This window comes from Aphelocoma coerulescens, chromosome 2 (genome assembly GCF_041296385.1).
Source record: "Aphelocoma coerulescens isolate FSJ_1873_10779 chromosome 2, UR_Acoe_1.0, whole genome shotgun sequence".
Classification (NCBI taxonomy): Eukaryota; Metazoa; Chordata; class Aves; order Passeriformes; family Corvidae; genus Aphelocoma; species Aphelocoma coerulescens.
In genome coordinates this window covers 76,211,905-76,234,256 of record NC_091015.1, presented here as the reverse complement: position 1 = coordinate 76,234,256, position 22,352 = coordinate 76,211,905, and the positions used below count along the sequence as shown (strand labels likewise).

General features: G+C 42.7%; 1 protein-coding gene across 10 annotated transcripts in view; it reads left to right on the top strand.

Annotated features, from left to right (window-relative positions):
* HIVEP1 (HIVEP zinc finger 1) overlaps positions 1-18,244 on the top strand; it is a 129,014-nt gene extending 110,770 nt beyond the window's left edge. For 9 of the 10 annotated variants that reach the window (XM_069008092.1, XM_069008096.1, XM_069008098.1 and 6 more), the window contains 2 exons: positions 6,030-6,547; positions 9,423-11,153. In XM_069008092.1, the coding sequence (XP_068864193.1) occupies positions 6,030-6,547; positions 9,423-10,571 (1,667 nt within the window). In that variant the 3' untranslated portion in view covers positions 10,572-11,153. Of the gene's footprint in view, positions 1-6,029; positions 6,548-9,422; positions 11,154-13,299; positions 13,405-17,862 lie in introns of those variants that run through there. The other variant, XM_069008100.1, reaches the window with a different exon arrangement.
* Positions 18,245-22,352: the final 4,108 nt, after the last annotated feature.

Here is a 22,352-nt window from a genome sequence, read left to right as displayed (position 1 = left end):
ATGTAAATGCTAATCCATAACTGAAGATACTTCTAGAACTTGAGGCAATAAACACTGCTTTGTATTATTCAGGTGTTAAAAGGCAATAAATGTAATAAATTTAAATTTAGATGCTAATAGATAGTGAATAGATACTTAGTAAGCTATGTCTTTAATCTGCATAAGTAGACCTAATGGCAATCATATAGTTACCTACATAAATGCACATTTGCTTAGGAATCTGTGAAACTGAGCAGTCCGGACTTGTATTTTCAAGCCATTCTTGTCTTCCTGCCACTAAAAGAATGAAAATGAACACTTTGCTTTTTATGTCACAATCTACTTAAATATGATTAATTATAACTGAATGTGACTAAGTTATAAGCTGTTGAGCTTTATCACTGGATTTGGTACAGAAATTGCTAAGTCTGTGACAGCTCCTCAGTAAGTCAGGTTGTGTGGCAATGATACTGCAATTAAAACTAAAAGCTGTAAGTTGAGGTTCTGAAGAACCTTTGTTTTAAGTACTTTGTAGTATGATGATAATTAGATGGCTGTTGCTAAAACCATGTACAGTAAGGACTCCTATAGGAAAAACTTCTAATAAAATGAAAAATACCAAAGTACATAGGGAGACATATTTCAATTACCTAATTCCTAGCATCCCAGCTGGAAAAAGCAGTATGTGGACTTACCAGCCCCAGGCACTTCACAAATGGACATATTAGGATGCTGATAATTCCAGCTAAAACTATTGTGCTAAAGAACTGGGAGCTTTTTCTTTCCTGCTCTGGGGTGCAATGTCAGTGTAACAGAGCCTTGTCCAACAAGCTCAGCACCAACACCACAAACACAGTAGACAGCTGACCAACTGAGGACTGACAGCAAAATAAATGAAGGACTAAGGTGCTTTTACCTATGGTTTGTATACGATTCACTACATAGGATTAAAAATTCAGTTTTCTTAAAAATAATTGTAGCTGGCATGTGAACAAAATCCCCAGTCAAAAGTTTTGTCCATGTTTCTATTAAACCTTTCTTTCCAGCTGTTCCTAATTTCTCCAGAGTTCAGATCTGTAAAATTCACTTTCTCCTGTGAAGTCCAGGAAGAAGAAAGAGTCTTTCTAAGGGTTTAAAAGAAAAGATTGCAGCAGTTGCCAGAGGATGAGAGGTGTTACCTACTCTTCCAAAAAGACTCTTTGTAAAAAATTGAGGCTGTCTTGAACAGTCTGTCTGTTAAAATGGTGAGAGTTGAGTTACAAATTCAAAAGAGAAGTAGTTTTCATAAGCCTTCACTTAATAGTGTGAAACTTTTTTTCTGTTTTCTTTTTTAAAAAAGAAACTGTGAACTTTCATGCCAAAAGCCATTTCTCCATATGTTAGGAGCCTTTAAATTTATGACACATCCTTCAATTCGAAAATACCGCACACCGTTTTACAACCTCATGCAAAGTTAAACACAGAAGTCATTTTGTTCCCTCTGGAAATTGAGTCAGTTCTAGTTATATGTGTATGTGTGTGTATATATATATATATATCAGCTACATAAGCATATGGTTATAATTGTACATAGTTCAAGATAGGAAGTAAAGAATTAATTTTCCCCAATTAAAACTGCCAGGGAACTTTAGTAGGCAGTGTACAATTACCAGAATGGATTGGAACCAGTAGTACTTTGTTATAAAGACACTGCTTGGAAGAGTCTTCCAGCACAAGGAGTGGTCACAGCCTCAGCCTGATGTCTCCTTCAGAGGAGACCCATAACCCGGCCTGGATCTTCTACTGCTTAAAACTCCAGCATCAGGTCTTCTTGTAACTCCACAGTGATGCTTAATGGGATCACTGATTGGAAAAGCTTGGGCACTTCTTGTTTCAGCAAACATGCATGCAGGTATAAAAGCCAGAGCAAAGCATTCCTTCGTGCATTGCCAGAACAAGCAAGTCAGGAATCTTTTTTTTTTCCTCATCTGATGTTGCAAAGTGGTGTGGGAGTAAGGGAACCACATTCATTGCTGTCACCTCGCCTACACTGCAGGCTCTGGCTCCAGGTAACCACACTCAAATAGAAGCTGGCAAATGCACAAAGGGTGGAGGTAAACAGGGAAACAATAGAGGGAAATTATATGCCATGGAGTCCTGCATGTAAGGAATCTGTGTTCCACACACAGTTTCCCTTTCTCTTTCCATGGCTTTATTGTAGAAAGCTGGGATGTATGCAGAAAATTCCTACATAAGCAGCATTTGCTAGTAAATCCTGTAGCATTTTTAAGTGTTGATTTGAAAGAAGGTAGTTTCTTGTTGTAAATCAGGGCATTGTTTGCACATATGTTTTCTTTGCTTTACAAATGTGACAAGTCAGTCTAATCACTTCAGGTAGTTCTCTTGCCAGTAGAAACAATCATTTGTGATTGACATCAGCTTTCATAGAAAATGTGATTCATGTGGAGAGAGGAAGAAAAGAGACAAAAATAAGTAGGATTTCATAGAGGATACTTATGTGATGTTGGTAAATAGACTGAATTTAAGAGGCAGGCCAGAGTAAATTCCAAGACTTTGCAATGCCCCCTGCATTATTTAAAGAGTTGCAGGAAACCTGTGGGTCACCCTTTAGATATGACACAGTCTTCAATATCTGTTACAGAGGCATTGAGGGAATCACAGAATTACAGAATATTCTGAGTTGGAAGTGACCCACAAGGATCATTCAAGTCCAACTCTTAGCCCTGCACAACACCATCCCCAAGAGTCTTACCATGTGTCTGAGAGCATTGTCCAAATGCTTCTTGAACTCTTGTCAGGCTTGGTGCTGTGATCACTGCCGTGGGGAGCCTGTTCCAGTGCCCAACCACCCTCTTCATAACGAACCTTTTCCTAACACTCAACCTAAACCTCCCCTGACACAACTTCAGGCCATTCCTCCATGTCCTGTCACTGGTCACCACAGGGAAGAGCTCAGTGCCTGCCCCTCCTCTTCCCCTCATGAGGAAGCTGTAACTGCGATGAGGTCTCCCCTCAGTCTCCTCTTCTCCAGCCTGAACAGCAAAGTGACCTCAGCAGCTCCTCTTATGGCTTCCCTTCAAGGCCCTTCACCATCTTTGTAGCCCTCCTTTGGATGCCCTCTAATAGCCTAATGTCTTTCTCATATTGTGGCACCCAAAACTGCCCCCAGCACTCGAGGTGAGGCCACCCCAGTGCAGAGCAGAGCGGGACAATCCCCTCCCTTGCCTGGCTGGCGATGCTGTGCCTGATGCCCCCCAGGACATGGCTGCCCCTCCTGGCTGCCAGGGCACTGCTGGCTCATGTTCAACTTGCCATCAACCAGGACCCCCAGGTCCTTTTCAACAGCACTTCTTTCCAGCCTCTCATTCCCCAGCCTGTCCTGGGGACATCCAGGGTTGTCCTGTCCCAGGTGCAGAATCCAGCACTTGCCCTTGTTGATCTTTCCTGTTGGTGATTGTCCATCTCTAGTTTGTCAAAGCCTCTGAGCAGGGCCTCTCTGCCTTCAAGGGAGTCAACAGCTTCTCCCAGTTTTGTATCATCTGTAAACTTGCTCAATGTCCCTTCCAGTCCTGCATCCAAGTCATTTAAGAAGATGCTGAAGAGCACAGGGCTGAGGATGGAACCCTGTGGAACCCCACTAGTGACAAGTCACCAGTCTGACATCACCCCATTCACTGTAACCCTTTGTGCCCAACCCGTGAGCCATTTGTGGTGTGTTGTTTATCCAGCTGTGTGCTGGACAGTTTGTCCAGAAGGATCCCGTGAGAGACACTGTCAAAAGCTTTACTGAAATCCAGAAAGGCTACATCAACTGGCTTCCCTTGGTCATCTGGGTGGGTTACCTTATCATACAAGGAAATCAGGTTTGATAAGCAGGACTTTCCCCTCATGAAGCCACGCTGGCTGTGACCGATGGCTGTGTTGTCCACCAGGTGTTTTTGAATACCTCCCAGAATAATCCTCTCCATGACTTTACTAGGCACAGAAATGAGACTGACTGGTCTGTGGTTTCTGGGGTCCACTTCCATGTCCTTCTTGAAAACTGGTACAACATTAGCCACCTTCCAGTCAGCTAGGACCTCTCCAGATTCCCAAGACTGCTCAAAAATCATAGAGAGAGGCCTTGTGATCACATCAGCAGCTCTTTAAGTATTCTCAGATGAATCCCATCAGACCCCATAGACTTCAGGGATCCAGCTGGAGCAGCAGTTCCCACACAACTTCAGAGTCAACTGGGAGCTTATCATTCTCACAGTCATGGTCCTCCAGCTCAGGGCACTGGGACCCCCCTAGCCTGTAATTTGTATTGAAGACAGAGGTAGTTGTTTCCATTCAGAAATCAAACATATGTATATGTTCTAACATTTTAGATATGTTTTCTTTGCAAGTTACTGATGAAGAAACACTGTTCATGTGAATAATAGAAATGACAGAATTATAGAGAAAAAAATACCAAAAACATTTAGTCAGTCCACGTGTTATTGTTAATAATATCTTTAACAATCCTACTTGCCATAATTTTGGAACAGACGTTAATGAATAAATTTTTCCACTAAAATGTATTTTCTATTTTGAACAGCTTTGCCTGTGGATAAGAATTATAAATTAAGACTATTTAAAATTCTGATAAATATTTATGTTAGGATCATTCCAATGACCTGGAGGATTTGAGGTATTTTTAATATGTCTGACATATTCATGTCTGCTGTAGTAAATGTAGGAAATCTAGTTCCCGTATTTAGGTAATGTACAAATTACTCTGTAGGCAAAGAGGGGAAAAGTCATTACAGAGGGATTTTTTCAAAGAAGCTATTAGTTCCTAATTGTATCGCTCATCTGAAACCATAAAGGCTTATGATGATGGGTAACACTGAGAGGTAGCTCAATTAAACCCATTTATTTTATCTGGAGTTCAAGATGCTTGTTTTGGTTTTGGTAACATAGCAGCCTAAAGTATAGGCAGTATATTCAAATTCTTTTAAGGGTCTGATTTTTTTCAGAATTGTCCATTTTGATGGTAAGTTCCTGTGTAGATTTCCCTAGAAGAGCATCTCTGAGCTTTTATCTAACCAGACATCATTGGTTTTACAGAGCTAAATGATTTTTATGCTGATAAGGTTTTTTTGGACAGCTCAAGAGACGCACCTTTAATCAAATACAAAATGTGAATGTATTCAAAGCATTTTGTCTTTTATAAAATATGATCCCAGACAGCCTGGCTTGGAATCAGACACAGCAGATGGGATTTTTTGTCTCTTTACTAAAGACAACTCTTTCTTTCCAAGTTAGATACAAAAGAAGGTGAAAAGCTATAGTAGAACTGTATTTTGTAGAGAAATTTACCCCTAGACAGCAGTTTGGCTTTAAGACTTGACATCAGGAGGGCTTCTTTACGCAAACAAAGATTCATAGGTAAGTTTTGATACAAATAGGGTTTTCTTGGCTCCTGGGACATCTTGGGTGATTTTTTAATAAACCTTTCCAAACATTAGTGAAGTGAAGAAATCTGGTAAGGTCTAATTTTGGTCTCTTTTGCCTGTTAACGAGACAGATTCTTGACTAACAGCCTCCAGTCTTTCTGTTTGCATCCTTCAAAAACCTTTGCAGCCATGATTTATATTAGGTACAAGGACACCCACTTATGAGTCAGAACCAGCCAGAGAATATCCCACTGCTAAGGTTGACAGGCCAGCTCCACATGTCAGCACTGGGAACCTAATGAACCAGGAATCTGCTCACTGCTCCCCAAAGGAAGAGTGAAGGGTGACTTTGAGCAAATGGTTACAAATGGCATGGAAGAAAACGGCCAAATCCAGAAGGTTAAAAACAACACGGAAACAGAAGATGAAAGATTATGTAGCTGTATAGTTAAATCTGTAAGCTGGAAAATAAAAACAAAAATTTAAGTCTTCCCTGTTGCTTTGAGGCAGTGGGTTATGACTGGAAAATACATATGCCATGTGGTTTTTTGGTGTTTTTAGTTGTTCTCTCCTGCTTCCTTCTCAGTCTAGGGTCTTCATTTTCTTGCCTTCTACTTCCCACTTCCGCAGGTGAGAAGCAAAGATTTGGCTATGACCGATCAGGATATGACGTGGAGGAGTCTGATGGTGGAGATGAAGATGAAAATGACAATGAGGATGATGATGAGGACAGCCAGGCTGAGTCGGTGCTATCCACAACGCCCTCGGTGACGGCCAGCCCCCAGCACCACCCCTCTCGCCACGGCCTGCAGGATGCCGCCAGCACCGATGACGACATCAGGCTTCCAGACTGCTTTACTGGGGCTCACACGGACTCCATGGATGGTCTCCCAAAAGCTCTGCTGACCAAGATGACTGTCCTTAGCACAGTGCAGTCAGTCAGCAGGACCTCCAGGTTGCCAGTAGAATCCACCCATCAGGAAGCACATGAGGACAAAGCCCAGGAGAGAGGAGTGGGTCCCTGCGGTGCTGGTGCAGCACTGACAGACATCGCTCCTGCATCTCCAGGTCGCCAGATGTCTGTGGATTACCCTGGTCCAGAAACAGCCTTGGGCCACTCCTTAATATCAACTGCAGCTCTTACAAAGGTAGGAGTATTTAACTCCAGGGAGAGAGTGGTATTTTAAGTCCTCCTTCCAAAAAGATCTTTTTGGAGATTTTTCAGACGTTAAAATGTTTGCCTTTCCCTTTATTCTTAGAATTCTTGGTGATGAGTCTTTCAGAAGAGTTAAAATTAATCAAGGCACAAATATGTAGGACTCTAGAAACAAGGATGTAGTAGAAGCATTGCTTTTCAAATTCTTTGATTTGATTGTATTCTTCCTGAATGGATTAATTTGTATTATGGTTATTTCAGCTGATGTTTGGAGCTGGTAGATTGTATTACAAATCAGAAGGAAATAACAAATATGTGGAATGGACTTATGGTGGTGGTCATCAGAGGAAAGTGATAGAATTCAGCAATCATTTCACTCTGAAATATGATGATACAATCATTGGTAATTCCAAAGGGAAATTAATCTAGTCCCAAAGTGTTTTGCCTTATCACTAAAAAAAGTGGTGCAATTGCTTATCTATCCTCCAAATATGCTTAATAGTAGAATTAGAAAGAGCACCACATGTTCAAGGAGGCTGGGAGATTGCCCTTGCACAATAACGAAAGGAGGAGATGAACATGGGACTGAGACCTGAGTTCCCAGTGCTCTCAGCTTTTCTCCAAGCTGAAAGAAGATTTTAATCAGAAAAGGATGAATTTTGCCCATGCACATGCTAGACACCCAGCTTTTCAAAGTGGTGTGCAGAAAGGTGAGATCAGTCTGTGTACAGGGCTGTGGGAGCGTTCAGTAATTTTGGCAACTGTTCTCTTTAAAATTGTGCCCATGAAATCACAGAGGGAAGCAGCAGATGCTGAGCCCTTTTCTGTTCATTAAAGCGGTGGCTTTAATGGATTGTTATAGGGACAGTACAAGTCCCTTACCTAGCTGACCCTAAAGATATCTTTTGGTAGTTTTGAATTCTTACTACAGACTATGAAGGCATTTGTGCTTTTCAGAGTATTGCTCAGAAAAATAAAATGCAAAATAGTTTAATTAAAGGTGTAATCAGAGCACTGCCTTCTCCATGATGAATACAATATTTAGAAATACTACATTGTACCATATAATCATTGTGGTTGGAAAAAAATCTTGAGATCAAGTCCAAGCGTAAACCTAACTTTGTGTGCAGTTACAGAAAAAAAGTAGCAGATAATTTTCAAAAGCATAAATAGTAAAAATTTCAGTCTGTTTTAAGTACTTAGTGGCTTGGTTTTTTCTTTGAAAATTTATACTACTGGATTTATCTTTTTGCGAAGTTTAAGGTAGCAAACTGTTGACAAGGAGAAACAGTAAAAATTATTGCTGCATTGCATTGTTTGACACAGGCTCATCTGTGCTTGTAAGAACTGTGAGTTCATGTGGCAAATGGAAATTGGAGCAAGTTTGTAGAGTGACAGAGAATAAAATGAAGTGATCTCTGATCACTGTATATACCTGCCATAAAATGGGTAGGGTGTTACTATTTGGAGTTTAGGTTCCATTGTTGCCAATGGATACCAGAAGGACATTTGACTGAGTTTACTCCCTCATTAAATAGAACCACTGAAGCCTCAAGTAAATATTCACGCAATTAAAAATGTTGAACGGCGTTCATTTATATAGCTTTAATAATGGTCTACATTAATATATTTTTCAAAAAAAAAAAAGAAGGCACATAAATAGTACAAGGCAGTAATTCCTTTCCAGATTTTCTTTTCCTTTCCCAGACCAAAAGAAGCGTCAGCCTTGTGCCTCCAGTGGTTAATCTACAGTCTGTTCCTATTGTGAATGGCTGTGGATCCCAGTTCTTGCAGTCAAGCCAAGGAGTCAACACAGCTCAGGAAGGCTGTTGTACCTTCCTTCGAAAGCATCCATACCAGTTTATCAGGATTTCTTGTGAGGTGTCAGTTCTGAGAAAGATGTTGGCTTCTTTCTCACACCCATCTTCTCATTTAGACAGGTCGGCACTGCATAGCCAGTTAATCATATTCTCCCTTTGCCAATACATTTCCTACCAGCAGATTTCCAAAGCATTTTTGTCTGTTTTTCAGTTTTGTGCCTGCTCTAGAGAATTTTTTGAGAGTTAGGACTGTATAAACTAAGTAAGGTTGCACCAGTACGTGTGTGATGAAAATGCCTAAAACGAAAAGAGAGAGATTGCAATTGCGCTTTCAGACTACTCATTCTAGGAGGTTCTAGGAAAGGAGTTGCAAGCCTTGGTCAGTAACAGGCTGTAGGAGAAGAAAAGGGAGGATAGAAATAGGATTATAAGTCCAGGTGTGTGCACCGAATAAATCACAGTGAGCTGAGGCAGCAATAGGATGTGGATCCCACGTCTCACTCCAGTATCCAGCCGTCACCTCCACCTCTGCAGGAGCTGTAGTTGTCAGCCATCTCTTGTCACTGCGTACCCTGTCTGCCACATTAGAAGCACCTATGGCAAATGTTCATGGTGCTGCCTCTGCCTGCCAGAGGCTGTAATGCCTTCAGGAGAGGAACTTGGTGCATCAAAAATGCCAGCTTATGCTTATTTAACCTTCGTGCCTGAGGTGATTTCCACATAGAACAGTTCTCCAAAGCCTTCTCGCCACTTAAAGCACACATGCAAAAGATATTCAGCAATGTTTTTGAGCATTAGTGTTTGAGAGAAATTAAGCAAGGGTAATTAGGAGAGGAAAATTCAATTAGTGGGTGAGGAAGGAGGTGGAAAAAGAAAGGAAGGAAATCAGTTCATTGTTCAAGCTGAGCACTATATACTACAAACCATTTTGTTGTTGTTCTTTCTTAAAAGGGGGCATGGGAAGCACTCCCAGCTCCCTTGTGTTTTCATGCCACTGAAGGGCAGCCGTGGCTGCCACATTAACACGCGTGTGTTGTTCTCTCCCAGAGCACGCCCTCCATCAGCTCCCCGTCCTCTCCAGCAGACCACAGCATGCAGACGACAGCGCCGTCACCCTACACTGAAATCCCGGAGGAGAAACCGGCTGCCGAGCCGAGGGCTCCACAGACTCACCTCTTCAGCCACCTGCCCCTGCACTCGCAGCGGCAAGCCAAGGCTCCCTATGGCATGGTGCCGGTCGGGGGCATCCAGGTGGTCCCTGCCGGCCTGGCCACCTACTCCACCTTTGTTCCCATCCAGGCAGGGCCGGTGCAGCTCACTATCCCAGCTGTGAGCGTGATTCACAGAACTACCAGCGCCCTTGGTGAGACAGGCGGCACGGCTGCTGGCACCACCGCGAATCCCGTGGGAGTCGCCGAGGTGAACAGCGTGGTGCCGTGCATTCCCATCGGCCAGGTGAGCGTGCCGGGCATTCAGGGGCTCGGCACACCCAACCTGCAGCCTCTGCCGCCGCTGGGCATGGAGACAGTGAACATCCTGGGCCTGGCCAACACCAACATCGCCCCGCAGATTCGCCCTCCGGGAATTACCCTCAACGCCGTGGGCCTCCAGGTGCTGACAGCTGGTGCGGCCCCGCAGGGCACCCCCAGCCCGCAGGGACACCTTCCTGGCCTGCAGATCCTCAACATCGCCCTGCCAACCCTCATCCCCTCCGTCAGCCCCGCCAGCGCCGAGGGGCACGGAGCCTCCGAGGCACCCGCCGCAGGCTCCAAAGCCGGCGAGGTCCAGCTGGAGCCAGCTCCTGTTGGCTTCCCCGCAGCTGAGGCTGGCCAGGCTGGCCGGGGTGCTTCTCCTCAGGCAGTGGCTGGCGGCCAGCGGTACAGTGGGAAGAGCCATCCCGAGCCCACCCCGCTGACCAACCCCATTGGACCGGGGAAAGCTGATCCTGAAAAGACTGACCTCGCAAACCCCAGCAAGCCAAAGCGTGACCTCCCTGCTCTCCAAGTGAAGAGGGCTGCCCCGGCAGAGCCCCGCTCCAAGGTGAATCCCAACACTTTAACCAAGTCCCCAGTCCACAGAACTGTCACCCCGGACAGACAGGTACCCAGGCCAGCCGCCCCCCCCCGGCGGCAAAACACGGTGCAGTTTAGCGATGGCAGCAGTGACGATGAGGATAGACTTGTAATAGCAACCTAGTTTTTGTTTTTCATTGTGTTCTTATTTTTAGGGTTTTTTGGGTTTTTTTTATAACACTTGCAGGTTTCTTTGCAAACCTTCCTTTCCTTAAAGCACATTTTTCTGACACAAACCCATTATTAATCTTCGTGCAATCATGAACTCTTGACCAATAATTGTTGTTTCTTGTCAGCTCCAGCCATTTTTGTACATGTTGTATAGACGATTGTGCCTTTTGGAGTTTTATGTTTAGAAACCTGTACAGATTGTTGAATATATATATATAAAATATATATATATAAAATATGTATATTAAAACCAGGTAGTTGCTTGTGTTTAGTAAGTAAACATCCTATGTCAGATAAATAAAGGATTAAATTATATGTTGCACTGTTCAATGTAAATTTTTATGGCTGTGGGACAAAGTTTCTGTGTACAGATCTAGTATGTAAAACTCCATATTTATTGTATCCATATTAGTCTTGGAAAAGGGTCTGTCCATCTTTCTTGTGTAAGACGGTAGCTTTACACTTCAAAGAGAAATACAGTATCTGTGTTACAAAATATTACAGTAAAATTTTGTTTACTGACTTTACCATTGCTTATGTTGTGCCTTCTTGATGCAGCCCGGTAGTTGGAGAGGTGCTTAACTCATTCCTTTCAGTGCCCTTCCAGCTGGTTCAGCTTGAAAGGATCTGGTGGTGGTAAAAGCCCCTGTGGTTTCACCTGCCATGGGAGAGAGAGCAACTCATCAGGCTTTACTTGGAGAAAAATCTTCTATTTCTAAACATCTGGCAATTGCAGAGTGGGGAGGGAGTCCCTCAGCTTTCCATAGAGCAAGCATCCATCCACCTTGTGTTTTTTTCCTAACTAAAATTTGAAGACTTGCCTGAGGGAAAACGGCAAAAGGGTCAAGATGAAATATTTTTTTATTTGTAATCTTGAACTATAAAACCACTTTTTACTGACATTAAAATGTTGTTACACAAGAAAGGAATAATTCTTTGTGTGTTAATTGCAAAATCTGACATACAGTTGGTGAAAAGGCCACTGCTGTAATGAGGATTTGGCATTACTGATTACCATCAACCTCTTACAAGACTGTGTTTCAGGTGATCTTCATTTACAGGTAGACAAAGCCATTTTCTCCCTAAATATTACTGTGTCTTACTCATGCAGAGAAAGAAAAAGGGACTAGAGGTCTGACACACACAGCTAATGTGCTGTTTTAACAACAAACCTGTCACTGTGGGCATACAAAGAATGGATGGATCCTGGCATAATGAAATTTACCATTCCTCTGTTTGCACATAGTGAAAACAATGTAGAATTATCACTGAATTGTTGAGGTGTTCTAAATATGGCAGGAGACACTTCTGACAAGTTACAGGGCTACACATTCCTAGAAGTTTCAAATTGACATGGGATTCATGCTGTAATTTTTCAGTAGAGTTGGTTTCCTGCTGTGTCCTTTTATCACATTGTTACAGAAGTTTTTATAACCCCTTTAATAACAAAATTCCAGTAGGAAACTGGAAGTTGTAAATTAAAAGCATGATCACCTTTATGGAATTAACAAGGATGAGCACATATAAAACAACTGGAAGAAAAGGATGGGAAGCAAATCTGGAAAAAAAAAAGGGAGTGAACTTGAATGTGAGCTGGGCTGCATTGTTCACAGATTAACTCCTGTATCCATCTCAAGGAAGTAATTCATACCTTACACTGCTCATATTCAAGAGCAGCACTATCCTAGATCCATTTTTAACTTTACACTGGCTTTTGTACTGTACTCACATTGTGCTCATTACATTATTCCATTACAGTGTGTTGTAAAACTGTAGGCGATGTTGAATGAGCTTTATTAACTTTCAGAAAGAGCATTTCAGTGCCAGAAATTCATTTCTATTACTCGTGATTATCAGGCAATTGTAGTAATCCTGCAATTAGAAACACACACAGTAGGAAGGAGAAATTACTCCCATCTGACATGAATGTGCAGAGCCTCGCTGAGGGCCTGAGCACCCGAACCACCAAGCACTCTCAACTCACATTGAACTTTAATGAGAGTTAAGAGTCCTCGGCTCCCCGCAGTGCCGGACTTCAAATTTGTGAGTGTCTTTTGTGCAACCCCTGTGTGAAGTGTCACTGTGTGTTTGTATGTTCTTTTTATAAGCGTGGTGTCAATGTGTCTTGTATCACTATCATTTATAGCTATGTGAAATTACCCCAATCAGCCAAAGGTAGAACTGAAACATTGCTGTGTTACATGTGCTTTGAGAGCCTGAAGTTTTTCAAGTAGAATCAGGTGATGGTTTGCAGTTAATGAACTTGGGAAATTTTGCATTAGTTTTAGCTCCTTTGAAATGGACACCTAACAGTAAAATAGAACTATGCTAATTAATTTGAGCATATTTGTCTAAAGCGTGACCAAAAAAAGATGACAGAATCAGATAGCTTTACAGCAAAGTAAAACTATCTCCAGAATTTTGAATGCCATCACAAGTTACCACAATTTCTCTGATTTTTATAAGGCAGCAGTAGGTAAGAAATTGCTGTTGCACATGCCCCTAAGTCCTGATTTTACTAAACTCCAGAGATTTACTATATACACATCTTAAATACATACTTGAGGAGCAATTTTTGGTACTCTCATATTCTGTTCAGGATTAATTCCAGGAAGTCTCCAATTTAACAGAAAATTCAGCTTGGTGAATCGGGTGATCTACATCTGTCTTTTCTATTCTAGGTGTTTTGAAGACATCAAGGGCAAGAGATGGAAGCATATCTTGAAGAGTAAGAGTGACATGAGAACAGATATGTCATAAAGAGGAATGTTAAGACATATCATTTGGTAAGTTCATATCAGGACAGTAGGGAGAAAGGACCAAGAGAATGGGCACTGATTCAGCCATAAGGCCCAGAAGATGGGAGTTGCTTCTGGGGATGTAAAGCTGCAGGTCAAGAGGTCTGAGGACAGATACTGAATCATCACTTACCCAGGCAAAGCAGATAAGCCACATTTGAGGCAGGAACTCTACTATTGGCAGGTAGTTGCAGTTATATATAATGTTCAAACCAAGGTTGGAGGAAATCACGGTTTTCTAGAAGACTGTGGTCCTGAATATTACACTGTTTCCCTTCCCTCTAGGATGTTTCCAAATGGATATTCCTTGAGGTGCCTCTACAGCTTGTGCAACAGGAACAAGGAAGAAAGTCCTGAGAGAAAGTTAAACTCTGTACCTCTCCTCTGTTAGTGCTTGTAACCAACATCTATATATGTGTCAGCACACAGGGGTGTCCTGCATCAGCACAAGCCTGTGACCACTGCATTAGCAATTACATTTTCATTCTGAATTAATTCCTTTTGTTTTAAATTGTATTGTATCTTTATTGTCTTGTCCAGAGTCAGGAGTGATGGGGAAATCACATTCCCCCTGCCACAAGGATCCTTCTGTTCAAAGCAGTAGCAAACACCTCAGAGACCTGCCAGTGCAGCATTAGGCTGCTCTTCAGATGGTGTGAATTATCACAGCTGAATTGGAGTAAATAACATTGGGCTGTTTACTCAGGGATCAATTTTTAACAAGTCTGTCAGACACCCTCTGGCAAATCCAGCACAGCTGTTTAAATGTTAAAAGGCCAGAACAAGTGTTGCTTCTCAGTGTATCCAGGCACACTCTGGCATCTTCTCACAACCTATTCCCATCAGGAGGGTGCAAGCAGGTGCTGGCTAAAGGCTAGGTACAAATACAGCCAGAGTACAGACATGGCATGGTCAGCTGCAGATGCTTCCCTGTGATCTGCCAAAAGCGCTCACTAGAAAAAGAAATGACCAGTGGCCTGTAGCTCTTTCAGCTCAGGCCTCACTTGGTTTCTCATTGCATGATGTTTGCTGGAGATGTGGGTACCTGATTTTGGAGGCAGTGTGTCCATATAATAATAATAATGGCTTTGGAACATGAACTCTATTAAATGTGTCTGTGTTTCCTGTTGGGGCTTTAATAAGCTACAGCATGGCCTACCTGTCACTTCGTAGGTCAAGAAATAAACCAGAGACAGACACATTCAATGTACCTGGCCTCAGATCTCTTGACTGTAGCATTACATCCCCAGATGCAACTCCCAGCTTCTGGACCACAGCTGAAATAAAGCTAACTTCATAGGTCCAGGGGTGCTCTGCCCTGCATTGGTTACTGCTGCTGTGCACACCTTTGTGCCTTTCTTTCTGAGTTTCAGATTGCTGTAAATTATGCCCTGAGGCTAGAGCAGCCCACAGTTGCTCCATATCAGCCAGTCCCCTGCCAGAGAGTCTGACAGCAGTGTCTTGCTTACAAATTCAAGTGCCCATCACATGTATTTCATCTCAGATAACCTACGTAGGCTGAACACAGTATGGTCCACCTCAAAGCCACAGATGTACCATGAAACAAAGACATACCATGCCTTACACTTAGCTAAACATTCTGTATGGTTTCTTAAAAGATTTATCTCACCTTGAGTTTACTGACATGTGGTTAAATAGAATATAAAATTAATTTGTCACTATATAACTTACCCCAGAAGTCCTCATTTTTTGCAAGATAGTCCTCACTAAGCTTTCATAAACACTGTAGTTTAAACCTGTAAACTGCCCTTCAAACGTGTTTAACATTGGGACAGTTTCATCAAAACAAAATTTAAAATCCTCAGTTTTATCACGAGTGACTTGCCAAGAGCCATGGAAACCAAACAATCCACAATTGAGAGTGCTCACTCAAGATACCTTCAGCTGACTTATCTGATGGGCCACTGCTTCAGTTCCTATGGAAAGATCCTCTGAGACCAGTATGACCATCTCATAGCAGGGAATCCTTTCCTTGCTTTCCTGGTTTTTAATACAAACCATGTCACTCATCTTAGGTGACTTCTGGCCAGTCTCTAATTGGGAATGTCACATTATGAATTACTAAAAAAAAACATGGCTAGAATTGTCTTCCCATGTCTTAGGGAAATTTTCTTTCCCTGTAAGTAGTCTCAGCACTTACCATTTAAAGATGGCCTTTAAATGACACACCAAAGACTTAACACCATCTCTGGCTTGCATCTTTGAGGATGAGACCACTGTCTTAGGTCTAGACACTGGACTGCTGATTCTGTTACTGACTTTAGATGAAAACAAGCTACTTTAAAGTACTTCAAATTGATTATTAGGTAATTTTATGTGGAATGTCTGTGGGTGGATAAGCATACAGCAACAAGGGTGTAACAGCCCATAATGCATTGATTTGATGTTCATGTTTTGTTCCAGGAATGTTAAAAAAAAAAAAAAAGGTGGTGTTGCCATTTATATTTGTCTGTACATTTCTCCTCTTTATACTGAACAGACTATTCAAAATGTTAGGAGGTGACTGGTGATTTTCAGATATTCCATGAGATCTAAGGAAACCATGCTAGCTGAAAGATGGCAAGGCTTTACATTCCTATGGTTCAGTCATGGAAACAAAACTTAGAGTTCTAAGATGAGTCAATTATCTAGGCATGCTTAGTTTTCTTTGGTAATTGCAGGCTTGTTTTCCCCAATAAGGTCAAATGTTAAGGCTTGTTTGGTTTTGTGGCTGTGCTCTTTAGTGTATTTGAAATCCATTACCATGTGTGAGGCATTTGTGCTGGAAACAGGCCAGCTGAAGGCTGTTTGTAAAGTCAAATGCCCCCAGCATTTCCTCTTTTTGTTGAGTTTAGGCAGTTACAACATCCTTTTGGGCTTCAGAAGTTCCATTTGCAGGTCATTCAGGTCTAAGGTGTTTTGGTGTTGGTACCTAAACACCCCAGAGTTGGATTCCTCCTTCTGAGAAGGAGAGCGTTTGACACAGTGACAGTTCCATGTTGTATAATGAGTAATAAGCTCTTGGTTGAAATCACTGACCGCTAGGAGCCGTTCGCCACCCTGTCATCTTCCTGCTCCAGAGGCAGACATGGAAGTGAGTTCAGAGCCCACTTGTTGGCACAGGACTCATCCCCACTGTAGCCCCTCTTTCATGAAGGGCTTTTCACAGAGTGCCTGTGGAAGGCAGGAGTGATCCCTGGACGTGAACATGCAGTGAGAGACACAGTGTGGAGGGAGCATCCCTGAGAACATCCACCCACCTCCCAGGAGCACAGGGACAAGGTGCACCAATAGGGATTTTGGTCAGTGCTGGGCCTCACACAGGTGCAAATTTTTAAAAAGGAGTTTGTCATCGTTGCAGGGGGGTTAGAATAGATGACCTTTAAAAGATCCCTTCCAGCTCAAACATGATTCTATGAACAGCACCTACCCAGACCTGAGACACCTGAGTAGAAAGCCATCATCTTGACACTTAGCCTTTCCCATCCCTTATGATCAAGGCAGATCAAGTCAAAATGAAGAATTAAAAGGCATCTTTTGACAAAAATTTTTGACAAATCAGAAGGAATTTTGACAAGAAGCCAAAATTCCCTGTTTGAACAGAAAATTACTACAGCTTCTGGTTCTGGTAATCCTCAAGCATTCCCCAGCCTGAGCAGCTGCCCTTCTGGCACCCAGCTCTTCTGCACAGGATCTAACAAGGTAGTATCTTTCAGGAATACTATGTCCAGAGTGACCGTATCCTTTGTAACCCAATCCCAAGGGCTTCATCCTGAACACGAGCATGAGGAGGAGGAGGAGATGGTGATGCCCATTTCTTATACACTCAGCTACCGACACCGCAGTGGTGGCAGTCTCTGCCACTCAGCCCAAGAGGTTCCAGGGAAGGTTCAGTCACCATCCTCTGGTGCTGCACCAGCTCTCTCATCAGCCAGGGACTACACAGCAAGGGAGGCAATGTCCCTCAGCTCCCTGGGTGAGAGGGCACCTCCATTAGTTACACCTTCTTCCCAGGAGGCTGCTCCAAGCTCCTGTGCTCTGGCCAGACACTTGCTGGCAGAAACAAGGCCAGGAGAGAAGAAAGAGGGAAAGATAAACCAAGCTGCAAGACAGAGCAAGCCAGGGAGAGCACGGCATTGTAACCAGGCTGTTGGGCTGTTTGGGCACAGGAAGGCAGCTCTTGTATTTCAGACCTGTTACCCAGTGTTAGGTGTGTCCCTGGTTTGCAAAAACAGTCTAGGTGCCAGAACAGAAGCAAATGTTGAAACAGTGCCTCTTTGCAAAACAGAAGTCATGTTTTCATCTGGACACCAGACAGTTTTGCTCCACCAAAAAATCAAGTGGGTGGTGCAGAAACCATTTTTGGCACTTCTGGGTTTAAATTTTGTTTCTCTCTTTGTTTATTCCCATACCTATAATGATCCATGATGCTTTTCTTATTTACAGTGTTTCAGAGCAAGAGCTCACACAGCTAATGCTGATTAATTCTGCTGGACTGGGCAACTGGCTCCCCTGTGGATATCCTGTTTTCCTGTGAATCATAACTCCTTGAGACATCCTCCAACTCGATCAGAGATCCCGAATGTATTAGATATGAAGACATCAGACAGCTCAAACAGATTAGAAAAGACACACACAAAGAAATGTGTCCCAGCTTCTCCCTCCTGTCCTGTAGAAAACTGGCATGGTGAACACAATCCTAAGCACTTGTCATAAAAAGTAGAAGGACAAAAAGAAGAAAATGGAGAGAGACATTGGGAATGTAGTTTACCCAGAGACTTCTGCAAATTGCCCTTTCTAAGTATTTGCACTTTTGTACTTACTTAGTTCTCCCTTGCAGTTGGGAACTCCTCAGGCTAGATCCTCATCTGATGAAAAATGACATCTGTGAGCTTCAGCAAGACCTGCACCAACTGCATCAGCGGAGGACTTGGGACTACCCCTTTAAGCATTGAGCCTTGCCTACAAACACAAAAATTAAAGGAACATGAAAACCTGTGGTCTGTTTTTTCAAGTTTATGTAGTCTGTTGCATCCTCCATGGTTTTATTCAATTTTCCATTTAGCTACATGAACAACTGAAAGGGTCCTGTACCAGTGAAATGTCAAAACCTGAGGTCATGAGGTCAAGCTAGATTATCTTAATAGTCTCTTCTCCCCTTGCAATCTTTGCACACAGGTTTTATCTGATGAAAGAGTTAAAGTCTTTATTTCAGCAACGTTTGATCTTGAAGATTACACAAATAATTAGTCTTTTAAGCTTCTGAGCTTTTTTTAAAATAGAATTTTAAACTGTCCTTTTAATGGATGCCTTTTAATCCTTATGTTTAAGAGTAAGAGCCATGCTTGATCTACGACGACAGACAATGTGTTTGGATAGTCAGAAGGCCATTTTTATGGGAGCATTTAAACAATACATTGTGTTTTTTCAGGAAGCTCTTCCTCCAATCAGTGGAATGAGCTGACTGAGGGACCAGAGGACAGTCCTTTTGCTGTCATTAAGCTCATGTAAAAGGAAGATAGGATGTGCTGCTCTTACATCTTAGACTGAACTGTGCCAGGTTTATTTTTAGTCCTGGACTTCTAATTCTTCTAGTATCCTTCTGCACTTGGAGGGCAAAAGAAACCCTTTTAACCTTAGGCACTGTGAATACTCACTTGAAGGCAGTGGAGGAAAGAACATCCATCAGGAATACACTCTGCAAACACTCAGCAAAATCATTAGATCTGCATATTCTGAATCAATGAGGTCTTGGCAAAATAAAGGGTGATGGTTTTTATCCAGACTATAGTTTGTCCAAGTCCCTGGGTGGGGTTCAGCTGTTTGTGTTTTCTTTGAGGAAAAATGTCCTCAGAGTCTGGTACTGAGTTGTTCTTTGCCTCCAAAAAAAAAACTCCGTTGTGGGAGCATCGACATATAGCAGGGTTGTGAGAGGCATGTGAATTGAGCCCAAAGTTTGCCCCTTGATGCAGCTTGGGCAGCCGTCAGGGCCACTGCAACCACGCAGCGGAGGTGGGACTGGGTTTGAAGGAATGATGGCCAAATGACATGAAAAATATCAACCTTCAGCATAGAAACAGAAACCTCACTGCCCATTCCTGAGGACAAATGGATAATCTTTTTTATTTTCAGTATCAGTGGAATTTCTGTTGTTTTTGTGACCTTCCCCTTTTAATTGGACCAGTGTATGCAATACACATGTACTGAGAAATGCACTGGAAATAATGATGGATAGCACAGTTTTCCAGCATTTGAAAGAGGAGGGGGGCAATTGCTGGTATGTCCAATCTGGAAAGCAGTAGGAATACCACAGCATATGCTTGAAACTTTGCTGAGCATGTAGGTCATTATACCAGATGCTTCACCTCCCCCAGATTCCTCCCTGTCAGTTCATCCAGGGCAGTGATGAGGGAGCTAGGGACTGCTGGCTTTTTACCCAGTGCTACCTTGTTCCTCAAAAGGGTTCAGACTCTCCCTTCCTCCTACAAGGGACTACTTACTTAGCACATCTTATGTTCTGGATGTGCATGGTAATGCAATCTTGTCAGCCCCATCGAATCAGACAATGACTTGGGTTGGAAGGGACTTTAAAGATCATCTAATTCCAACCCCCTCTGCCATGTGCAGGGTTGCCCCTCCTTGTGAGATACTGACCAGACAGTAAAGCTGTCAGAATAATGATCATGCCAAACCACCCCTTCCCAGGGGGGTAGGGGGAGCTGGAAGCTGCATGTGTCTCACTAGCAATTACTCTGTGACTTTCTGGCACAGCATAAAAAGGAGAGCTGTCTGAGAAGGGTGTGGAATTTAGTGCTTTGGAGGGTGATGTGAAATACTTTTCAAGTATTTGTTTAGGCCAGAAAGTTAAGACAAAGAAGACAAAGCCTGGCCTCAGCATTGTCACAAGCAGTCTCCTGCTGCCTTCAGGAGGGCCAGGATTTCGCTCATGGATTTTTAAGGCTGGCGCAGAGACAGTACCTTAAAACAGAGCATGGGCATTTCTGGCACAATGGGGATTGCTGTTACTATCACCAGAAGGTGATTTTCTTTTCTTTTGTTTTTTTTTTTTTTTTTAAACTGGCATTGCTCCTTCAAGCAAATTAAAGTCTGATACATTCGCATTTCTAGGTGTCATGAACCCAGACACCTACTGCAAGGCCTAAAGCTTGTGGCTGCTGGAGAGACTAAATCCTACTAATGCGCTTTTCCTAACGCAATGAGGGAATCTGAAGTCTCTCCTTTTGAAGCTGACTTGCTATTTTGACTAATTGCTTCTGGTAACTGTTAATAGCATTTTGCAAAGGCACTTCATCTGCTGACGGCAGATTGATGTAAGGAAGGGACACAGTTCACATTTCCAAAGGGAGCATCGGGAAACCCATTACCAGCTTCATTAATCTGTTAATAATAAAATTAAAGTACAAATAAAATGTGACAAATTGAGTTCTGTTGTGAAAGTCACTTTAACAGGAGGCTCTGAATAAAGGTCAAAACAGACTCTGATTGCTACCGAGTTCTAATAGTAGAATCAGAGGAGAGCATTGTAGAAACACTGTAATTAATCTGGCAATACTATAATTGTCCCCAAATGATACAGAGTTTGAGGAGTGATTTTTTTTTCCTTTTTCCTTGAGAACATTTACAAAACCTGGAACATAAAGCTCTGACACACATTTAAGTGCTAATCCAATTTCACAGGAAGCTTTCAACAATGTAGGTATGGTAGATAGGCTTACTCTCACTGCCTGCCTTCTTGTGGCTGCTACCTCAGTCAAAACTCCAGTTTACCCAGCACAGGGGCAAAAGAGAGAAGAAAAGCTCTGCAGGTGTAGATTGTCTAACATCAGTCAAAGAAATAAGCCGGACATTGGAAAGAGGCTTCGCCAGAGTCAGTAAGTCAGATCAGACATCCCTTTTCTGGCAAGGATGGGATTGGCTTACCAATCTTGTTTAAAATGGTTTTACTTTTAGGGTTATCCCCCAAACCTATTGGTAACCCCTGCATCAGCCTCCATAGCCACATTCTAGGTTAGCAGGATATCTTAATCTAGACTCTACTCCTAAATAATCCTCCTGCTAGGATCTTCAGATAATACTGCAGAAACAAAACTGCTGAGACTGATTCCAGTCTCTCCAAGGCACAGCGTGAATGGGTTCTGTAGAAAAATATCAATTTATCTAAGTTCTTCTTATTACTGTTGAGCAATTGCCCCAAAAGCAGTCAATCACAGAGCATAATTTGGGCACACAGCTGCAGTGAATGGAGGGCTTCCTGCAGCCTGGCAGAGCAGCCTGTGCTGGGAGCACCTGAACCAAAGGCACACTATTAAGAACCCAGCCAGGCAAGCAAATACATAAACATGTTAATGTGAAGTGTTTGAGAAGAATGGCTCATTAAGTCAGGCAGGATAATGATACAGAAAACTAATGGCTCTATTTTAAAAATCGGCAGGAGGAAAAGGAGAACGCTGTCCCTTCTTTTTATGCAAGCCAAAAGGAGTCTGTAGAGCCTCCTCTTCTCCAGTCATTTCAGGGATAATCCAGACACTGAAGAGACCAGATTCCTAGTTTGAGAAGCACCATATAGTGTCAGCTATGCCAAGAAAGAAGCAAGGGGAGGGTGAGGATAAAGAATGAGGGAAAGAGAGCACCATTGTTACTTGATCTCATAGAAGATGTGAACAGCATGGTGAGGAATTGCCCCAAAATTGATGGGTTGAGGGCTTGGATAAGGCAAGAAGCCTGAAGCAGATACCTGTCAGTGTGAAAACACCTAAAGATATGAAATGGGATATAAACTGGGCTTAGTGGTGAGAAATTTGTGTAGATTGTGAGAGGAGCTCTTAAGCTGAGAGGCAGACTATGGAAGGGAGAGAGGGCAGCAAGAGAACTGCTGGCTCTGGATGGACAAATTTTTCATTGGCACAGTGGTCTCT